This window comes from Bombyx mandarina, chromosome A1, assembly GCF_030267445.1.
Source record: "Bombyx mandarina strain Sakado chromosome A1, ASM3026744v2".
NCBI classification, from domain to species: Eukaryota; Metazoa; Arthropoda; class Insecta; order Lepidoptera; family Bombycidae; genus Bombyx; species Bombyx mandarina.
This window is the reverse complement of record NC_143234.1, coordinates 23697324-23707290: the sequence shown is the minus strand read 5'-3', so window position 1 is coordinate 23707290 and position 9967 is coordinate 23697324. Positions and strand designations below refer to the sequence as shown.

Below are 9967 nucleotides of genomic sequence, written 5' to 3'. Positions count from 1 at the left end.
GCTAAATTTGTATAGTTCAGTTAATTCAGTTCAGGACCAGCCAAAGCAAAAAACGTGCAGCGCTTATACTGTTGCTCAAATGAATTCACGACTCAAAAGCTCTTACAGCTACTAAAAGTTTTACGTTTTACGTTACGTTACATTGTGTTCATGAACCTGCACAGATTTGCCAGTATCACAATAGTGCGCGTCCGTCGCGTGAGCTGACCGAGACGTATAGCGCGCAACTAACTCAAGTTCGCTCCAGATCAGCGGCTGGTACAGGGCGACGCGGCGACGGGACCGGCGCGGCAGGCGCGTTCTCGGTGATACTTCTCTTCATGGTTAATGTACATTCGTATGTAATGTACCAACGGTAGGCAGCGGCTTGGCTCTGCCCCTGGCATTGCTGACGTCCATGAGCGACGGTGACCACTTACCATCAGGTGGGCCGCATGCTCGTCTACCTACAATGGCAATAAAAAAAATACGTGTGTTACAGTTCAATGGTGTTTCTTTCAATTTTTCATTAACGTAAATAAACTAAATTTCCTCCAAAAACGAGAACGACAAAAGCGGTGCAATGTTCGCGCCGAGCTCGCTACGAACTCACGCGGCCGCATGTTGCCTGCCTACTGCCAGTAAGTAACCTGAGGCGGTTATGTTACGAGTAGCTTCACCGAGTGTGTAGGCAAGCTCTCGGGGCTTAGTCTGAGAATTTGCTAGCACCAGCCATGGCAACTCAGTGAGCTGGGTCTGTGCGGGGCGCATCGGCCGTCGGGTACTCAATGCATTATTCATTTCAAACACCTGTCGCTTCGTTCTCAGTTTGTTTGATGCTGGAATTTACCAGCGAGATGACAATTTAAGAGGTACGATCTATGTGTCCTCGTCACTGTTTGGCCTTAACCAGAATCGTAATATCGGAGTATCATTTATCTGCGTAGACACAGAGGACCTCATCTCGTACCTGGCACGTATCGAAGTAACTGAGTAGTGAGCCCCGGAGATGTTACAATATTCAACTCACAGCGGTAGATATTGCACTGGGCCGGGACGACACCGAGGGCGGGTGATGATACAGTTCCCTCGGCGCTCACTGAACTGGAGCGTGATGTTCCGGTAACGCGGCCCTCCTCCACAGCGGCCTTCACACTGTTGCGCTGGCTCAAGACATACTCATGGCATGGCTCATGATATAGATCACTCCGCAGTCCGCAGGAAGTAAGCGGCACAAACGCTTTGAGCGCTTTGTAACAAAGACAAAGTGACCCAGATAACCGCTCCCGCTGACGACCAGATTCTGCGTGCGAGCATGTGTCGGTGCGGGCTGGTTTCCGATCCGCAGTACCCGTATAATTAATGTTTTATTAGAGCGGTGATCGATGTGCCGAAAGACAATGAACCGTAATTTTACTATAAATGGAATACAGATTATTAACATAGATGTTAGCTTTATTTTTGGATAATACTGTTAACGTGTCATCATTTTATATGTGCGTGGTTGAACAAGGCCAAATTATAATGTGAACATTCATTCGCCCATAAAAATAACAGCTGTACAATAGGAGGCGGGTAGGTACCCGCGGCAGCACCGCCCGGGTCCTCTTGAACTTATTATTCCACAGCAAATGACCAATAACCAGGCAGTGTTTTAGCGAAGCCGCATAGCACAACGGGTGCCGATATCTAAGTAAACACTGTAGTGGGTACCATCTGCATCTAAATATATTATATTACATGAGATCCGCTGCGAGTCCCGCACGCGGCGCCGGCTACAGCCTCCCCTCCTCTCCCTCCACATTACTCTACATGGCAACTTCTCGCTCATGTGACTCTCATCCACGAGTACATGGGGTGTAACATAATCATTTAGCAGGACCAGTCAAACTTTATTATTAAGTTCAGTCTTCGTAAGCCCGCAATGTAAAGAGCAGGTTGTCAGCCCTTTTAAATTGTTGCACATTACGCGCTATTCAAGTTTTCCGATCCTGATATTTTTGCGTATGAACTACGTCAAGTTGACCCGCGTGCACCATCACCTGTCTGTTCCCTCACATCCTGTTTACTAACGCGCGTGTGGCTCGTACCGCCACACTGTTCCATGTGAGTTCGAGAGAGATGCACTAGCCACGCGCGTGTGTGTGAGATCTTCAAATAGCAACGCCGTGTGTATTCTGTGTCGCAGTTACAACATCATTCATGTCTACATACTTCCGCGTGTCGTGCGTGCTTCGTTTGATCCGTTTTATTCGAGTTAATTTGAATAAAGTGTCCAATAAATCTTCTATTCTGACAAATTAATGGTGCCCGTATGTTCTGGACTCGATTACACCGAACAACGCACACAGGGCGCAGTCGGCGCAGTGACGCAATGTATAGCCCCAGGACGGTGAACTGTTGCTAAGGGAAGCCTTGATCGGGACTATATGCCGCTACCATCCTGCACGAATAGATGTACTCTCTGCTCACTGACTACGTACATACATCATCTTTTTATTATTATTATTTCTGTATGTGTGCGTTCATTACTATTTTCTATTTGTGTCAATTGATGAGTTTTAAATGTTAATTTTAATAATATTTTAATGATTAATATGAACGAGCAGCTCTAAACGGTCCCTTTAACGAATGCGCAAGAAGGTCCGCAGTACACGAGGAGTAGCGACGTCTGCTGAAGCGCACCACCACCCGAAGTGATGACCACGACCACTCTGCCAAGAGTGCATGCGACTGAGAAGAATATGAACGAATACGAAACTGTGCAATATCAGCAGACTCACGGGAGCAGTCACTGAGCTGAGGTTTCCTTCGACCGCCGCCGTCCGCTACTCGAGTCTAGCCGAGGAGTCGAGTCGAGTCGAGTCGAGTCGAGTCGAGTCTAGTCTAGTCTAGTGTAATGTAGAGTGCGCGCGAGGTGCACGGTGTTGCAAGTCGCGACCTCCAGCTCGCGCGGGACCTGAATCGATAAGGCGCTTTCTAAACAGACGCACGACTCTGTACACGCACCACCACTGCGCTAATCGATAAAATCTCAACGGTAGGGGCGTCGAGATTTTATCGGTTACTGTAGATTTATTTATAACTCCTAAACGAGGATGGATCCGATGAACAGTAACTAGCCGCGCACAGACGAGCGGGCCGAGCGACGCCGACCTCAGCAGCAGAGATAGCTACAGCATCCATCTCTGAATAGGGTCCACACTGGCGCTACGACTTTGTGCTTTATGGCTAACAACTAACACTAACAACGTGCTTTGTGGCTAGTAAGGGAGTCCAAGCGGGCCACAGAATAGACTGAGGGAGGACCATACGTGCACCCTCTTCAAGCACCGGTCACCGTCCTCGTCGATTACAACGAACACTTCCACGAGCGAACTAACCCATGGACACAGCCCACGAGTTTATCCTGGATCTTCTCAGTGGGTCGCGATTCCGATCCGGTGGTAGATTCAGCCAAGCACTGCAAGAGCAATAGTTGAGCCCGTGAACTAACCTGTCCGTCCAAACGAAGTTGAAATAGTCCCTTAGACTAAAAGCGAATAGGATTTTTTTTTTATCTATGTAAGACCACACCCCTACTCTATTTCTATTGTTCACCGAGAAGGGAGCACACAACTGCGGACGCTGACGTAAACCAGTAAATGCAGCGGCTTCGTCGTAGCTCGAGTCAAGCCTGGCGCATACGGCCTCAGTTCAGTACAGACCCTGGACTCCTCCACCGCACTTCCGCCTCAATCGCATCATCAGTTGTGACGCACTGACACTTGTGCTCCCCCGCTGCGTGTGTCGGACTGGGCGCAATCCCAGATAACATTACAAGTTTAACTACGACAATCATCGTGTCTTTTCCCGATATACATTTGTGTAAATATTTTTATGTATATTATCATATGTCTGATGTAAACTCAATAAAAGACTAGAAAGACTTTAGTCTAGACGAGGTCGAGGAATCCGCACGTGAGAAGGAAGTGTTATGTGTTCAGGCAACGGTTGTTAGTAACTTTGTACATGTTTCCTTATATACTTTATACACAGACTGGAATAGGAAAACTGCTGCGCCCTACCGCCACTGAGCCAGGGCCGTCCTGCTCTAGCGCTCTGAGGTGCGCGCACTCAAGTAGCAGATTCTATCTTCTATTCATTACCATTCTATTGTTTCTATTTGAGATCCGACGGCACCTTTAGTAAACATACTAATCGTAACACTCGCATCGCTTCTGGGAGTTGTCAGCCGAGTCTATCTACGAATAATCTAGTTCAGCGGTCATACTGGGACAGACATATTAAGGTTGGGTCAAGTGCAGACACTTGCAGCGACGCAGAGGTCCGCGAGTGTGTATGCGTGTCGAGGTCGCATGCACGCACACACACCGACGCCAAGGCCGGTTGCGTCGCCCCGCACTGCTCGCACTGCCCGCACTGCTCGCACTACTCGCACTAGTCGCGGTACGAGCTCGTGAGCTTACTGAGTAATTTTATCCGATCCTGTGGACCGAATGGTAAAGAGTCGACGTCGCCCTAAACACGTCATTACGGATCCTCCCGATCCACTAACGGTGCTTTTAAGTACCACAAGCACCGGTCACCGTCCTCGTCGTACCCGTCGCTTGTGAGGAAGCGCTCCGCGAGTGAATTAACCCATAGACACAGCCCACTGAGGTTCTCGCCGGATCTTCTCAGTGGGTCGCGTTTCCGATCCGGTGGTAGATTCAGCGAAGCACTGCTCTTGTTAGGGCCAGTGCTAGCAACACTCCCGGATTGAGCCCCGTGAGCCACCTACACGTCAAAGAGAAGCTGAAATAGCCTCTCAAGGCTATCAGCATAGGTACGAAAAAAAGTGAGTAACCGGTGTCTCTCGATGTCACCAAATTATTAAAACTATCGTTGGCCCAATGATTTAAATTCGCCCCTAATTATTGAAACCTCGAAATTTAGATAATTTTTATTTGTTATAAATCTTTACTTTTAGTATTTTCCGGGAAAAAAACCGGTCAATTCATTCGTTAAAATTTTAATTTCATACATTACAGTGCAAAGTTAGTCAGGAACAAAACATCTTTTGGGTCCACGTACACACGAGGATGTAGCACGTAACTGCTTGGCCTCGTACAGATACTTACATACAAATAATAATGGAATGTATATAAACAGTCCTAACAACGTACACGAGCAAACGAGCTCTCGGTCCGCCTGGTAATAAGTGCTTATCGAATCACTTGGACATAACAACATGAACTCCGTCGTCCACCTTTAAACATGAGGTCGAACATTAATCAAAATCAATGTGTTTTGTTGTGAGAACGGCCGTGCGTGCGTACAGCAACCGAACATTCCGCGGCCTTCCTCTATTCGCTACCGATGATAAGAGAATATTGTAGAGTAGTAACAGTAAACGATCAAAAAATACAGCAGGCCCAGAGTGGAAGGCCCGGAGGGTGCATTCACAATACTCGCGGCGGTGCTGCCGTCGGTAGGGGCGCCGGGCGCGGCTACCGTCTGCTTGCGGTCGCACGCACTCGCTTCGCACTTCGTCCGGACACGATGCACTAATGAGGGCTTAATGGCGTAACAATTCGACCAGATAAATTTAAAACAATAAATCGCCTAAATCCACCAACACGTCGAATAAATTGTAAAGTTAAGTGAAACGAATGACGCCCTCCCGCTGCTACCGATAAATTAGCGGAAATAATGAACGAGCTAACATTACAAGGGCGGGAAGCCGGCTTCCAAAGCTTAAGGCCAAATCGACCTTAATGAATTAATTAAACGGTAGGCGCGATCGCGGGTCGATGACCTGCACCCTCGCCCCCTCCGCTTCCCTCCCCCGCACCCCTGTCTAGATGCACCCTGCGTTATCGACGAGCGTCACCAGACACTGCGGTTCGCGCACACATTGTTGAATACAACAAAACAATCGTAGTTTTAAACTCGTATTTTCGCCAAATAAAAACTAAAAGATTTGCTTTTGAAAACTACCCTCAGAGCTGAACTTAAGGGGTTTTATATCTCAAACGATGTCAGCTCGGATTCTTCGGAAGAACTTCGGAGGAACAGAAAGGATTCTGGTGAAGACGGTGTAGACGAATCATCTCTTTTCAATTTCAATACGTTATGTTTTTGCGACTTAAACTAAACAAAAAATAGTTGAAAAGATTGTTAAAATAAATTACTCATAAATCTTAAATATGTGAATAAGGGACATGACAAGCGTCGTTCTGGTGGACAACGCGAGCGGCACGTGCCCAGCCCTTGAGCCACTCTTGAGTACAACAACCATCAGGGTTCAATGAAACATGTAACAATCCAGATGTGCTAATGACCAACGGCCCTGTTCATTGAAATTACGAACTGTGTGCGTCGGAGGCTGTGGTGAGGAGGGTGGTCGCGGGTGGTGTGTGGAGGAGGGTTGGGTGTCGGGAGGACGTGCTGGTGTCGGCGACCGCGGCCGATGATTGATGGCGCCAATAACGACCGCCACCGGCTCGTTATCGCACATAATATATTAACCGACACAGAAGGGTGACACGCTTTCTTTTAGACTTTTATCTTAGAGCTAATCTTTACAGCCACAATACGAAACCTGGTGGATGCCTAGATCTACCTATACGGGTACATCGCTCGCTCTGATTATAAACGGTGTAGATTGAGCTTAAGTCGGTTTCTGAATAGTATGTGTACCCGCATGTATTCATAATAACTTAATAGATAATTTAATTATAATTTAATACACGAAACAGAAATATCGAAATCGAACAGTGTTTCTGTTGTAGCTCTTCTGCAAGGTACTTGTGTTGTGTCTCTGTCCTCCCTTGAACTTGTTCGTCAATTTGATATCAACTAAGTGTTCACAGGCTGAAGGTTTCGGAACATTGGGTTGGGGGTTGGAAAGGATTCTCCGCCCTGAATACATTTACAGTAGACATTTTATCTCATCAAGTTCCAAGCGGTCTCTCTGTCCTGAAGTATCGGTTATCCTGCGCCTGAACTGACAGTTAATTAGATAAATTCTGAAAGACAGAAAAAAATTCTATAAGACTAAAAGACAGAAATCTGTAATTTTAAAATCATTTAAGTATTAAATATTAGCTTGACTACGTGACAACGCATGTTTTGAACCAATAGGTACCTAGGTATAGAGGTGTACTGACAAACAACAGACAAACTGACTGCGACGTTTGTTCTGACGTGACTTTGTAAATATTCTCTTTGAGAGAAGAGGGGCTTCATTGTGGTGAAGGCTCGAGCTGGACGTGAACGGCGGGAAACCTCCTCAAGATATTACACAGAGTTGCGCCGAGGCTTAGTAGCGTCTTTCGGAAGATTTGTTAATAGACTAACCAAACAACATTTAATTTAAAGGTAAATCTTATCTAATATTCGTAATTTGCAGTTAACAACATTAATATCATAATTCCTTCGTAGCAAGGCGATACTCTAAAATACTTGCATATGTTCCGTCATGACCTATGCAAGTGTTCGCTCACGTGACCTGCCTACACATTAACTCTCTCCAGGTCATCTAATCCCGTTTCAGCAGAATAGCCGTTGGAGCAACGCGGTGCGTGAAGAATGTTGACCTTTATGACGATCTAAATTTAAAACTGATACGTAACCCTAAGGTAGCGTCAGAACGCTACTTCGACAAAGCGGCGCGACACGATAACCCTCTCATCATGGCCGCCGCTAATTACTTATCCGACTTAGGCGACGGGGCAACACACAACAAACATGTCTTGTCGGATCTCCGGATTCAATCTCTATGGCACAGAGGCGATGCGATGTACCGGATCTCGCTCCGTATCGGAGTTATTTGGACTTGGCAAGTCCTGGTCGGCAGGTCAAGCATTGAGAGTCCTAACAGACCGTAACGATACTCCGGGTTTAGACAAAAATTTGTTCTTCACAAAGCACAGGTTCGGCATGTGATACTCGCATGAGGTACTGCTTCCTTTTTGACCCGAGCTCACAAACACCAGGACTTTTCATTTGCCTCCGTACAGAAGAGGGCCGTACCCTTTCTCGATCGTTTGGATTCTTCGGATCTACGAGGACCTCTGCTCTCAGTACTCTGTACTGTAAGCTCCATAGGGAATGTTATACGAAATGATTCCGTCATTTCATTTTTACAATAGCGACGCTCTGCACCGGAGTACAATTAAGTAATTCACTATCACGGTTCTAACCACTGATTTCATCTACAATGCTTCTTCTATCCGCGAGTCCTCCAGCTTTAGAATAAACTTTAGTTCACGTGTTTTTCGAGAGCTATGTATGTCATGTCCTTCTTCAAGTCACGAGACTTGGGGGAGTTTTCAGCGGTAGGTAGCGGTTTAACTGCGACACTGACATTGCTGACGTCCATGAACAATGGTGACCACCTCGAATATATTAAGTGTATAATCTATGGTGACTATATATATGCGGTGGGCCGCATACTCGTGGAATGTCGATCGTAACAAGATAGAATGTACGGGATACATGTCTGCCGCTGTAGCTATTCTCACTGTCTTGTCCCCAATGTAGATGGGTCGATGATTTTACAGCACATCTGATGTAAATTGATTATTAGAGACATTCTATTTGACTCTCAGCTGACGCATTAACTGACTATCACAACTTGCTTTGAGAAAAGGTGCAAACCAGTATTATATCGATGGCTAACCTAACATTCAGACCGGGACACATTGTAATTGGCGTTAGAACTAGGTAGAACGGTACCTTCTCAGCGGGTAAACAACTGTACGACCACTAACTACGCAAATTTAATTTTTGCCGTCTTGGTTCGAAAACAATGGCATTCGTGAACACGTCATAGAATATGCTTTCGAATTGCCTGTCTCGAGACTGTGCACTTGCCAACGGGATGTGAACTCCGACACGGTCGCGTACACTCTATGCGAGTGTACCCGGCGACTTATCCTTTAGGGCACAGTGTTCCTTGTAAACACGTAAACAACCGCGCAGCCTGTAACTACCGGGTACTGCTTGCACGCTCCAGACACAACGCGCAGTCCACTGTTGTCCCTCGGCCGATCAGGAACGTGTATAATCTCACTACTCGTCTGACCATCTCTAGTATCTTATCTGGGTCATTACTGATGAAATACTCGTATATAAAGAAGATTCCCGTCTCTTATTAGCTAAATATACAGAGTCCATGTGGGGGCCCGGTGCCCGACCGCGTGTGGTTTGCCCTCGATTCATTATTTATTTATGAAACATGATGCAGATGTACACATGTGCATTTTCACCACTACTTGCTACAATGTTATCTGAAACGTAGTCTGAGCAAAGTTCGCGGCCCTGTTGGATATGCAGATGTAATGTCTCTATGAACATCAAAGAGGGACTAACAGCACATAATCTTCACAAGGACAACGCTACGAAATAAAAACGAATAAACTGTAACGGTCGCGGCCTGTAACGGCCTAGAGTGCGGAGTGCGGAGTGCGGAGGTCAGTCGTCACGAGCGGAGCGCCTCGTAAACTGTTTAGTGAGGTACCGATGCCGCACTCTCTCTCCGACACTAAAACGACGACACAAAACCAACAACGCAAATAAAACGGCCAACGCGTACGGAGGACCCCGTGCCGCCCGCCGCCCGCCGCCACCCCCACACCCCCGCGCCTCTATATAAACCGGGGATTGCATCGTTTGCACCCTTTATAGCGTAAACGACACTGTAGCCAACTAGCCACCTACAGCAGCCTCGCACTCGACTCATGCTATAAACAACACTATGGTTTCACTGACCGAATGCCGATGCGATCTGCCCTGGTTGCTGCTGGGATGTCATCTATCTAACCTATTTTAGATTATTAAGTTCAATTAGTAAACAGATGCTGCGTTACATTCTAACAATATAGAGTAGCAGGTAGGCTGAAATCTTCCTATGATGAGAGCTTCATCCGTAATAATACATAAGAATATACACCTACATAGAATGTTTGGTTTGAAGGTGCCTTCCTCGTCCTCGTATCTG

The 9967-nt window shown here is 46.6% G+C and overlaps 1 protein-coding gene across 4 annotated transcripts in view; it reads left to right on the top strand.

Moving 5' to 3' along the window:
• The first annotated feature begins 2021 nt into the window (after positions 1–2021).
• The window catches only part of LOC114248009 (follicle-stimulating hormone receptor-like), a 65588-nt gene continuing 57642 nt past the window's right edge, over positions 2022–9967 (top strand). For 2 of the 4 annotated variants that reach the window (XM_089739269.1, XM_089739268.1), the window contains exon 1: positions 2022–2458. In XM_089739269.1, coding sequence (XP_089595395.1) covers positions 2409–2458 — 50 coding nt within the window. In that variant the 5' untranslated portion in view covers positions 2022–2408. The remainder of the gene's footprint in view (positions 2459–9967) is intronic. The other 2 variants (XM_089739267.1, XM_089739265.1) reach the window with 2 other exon arrangements.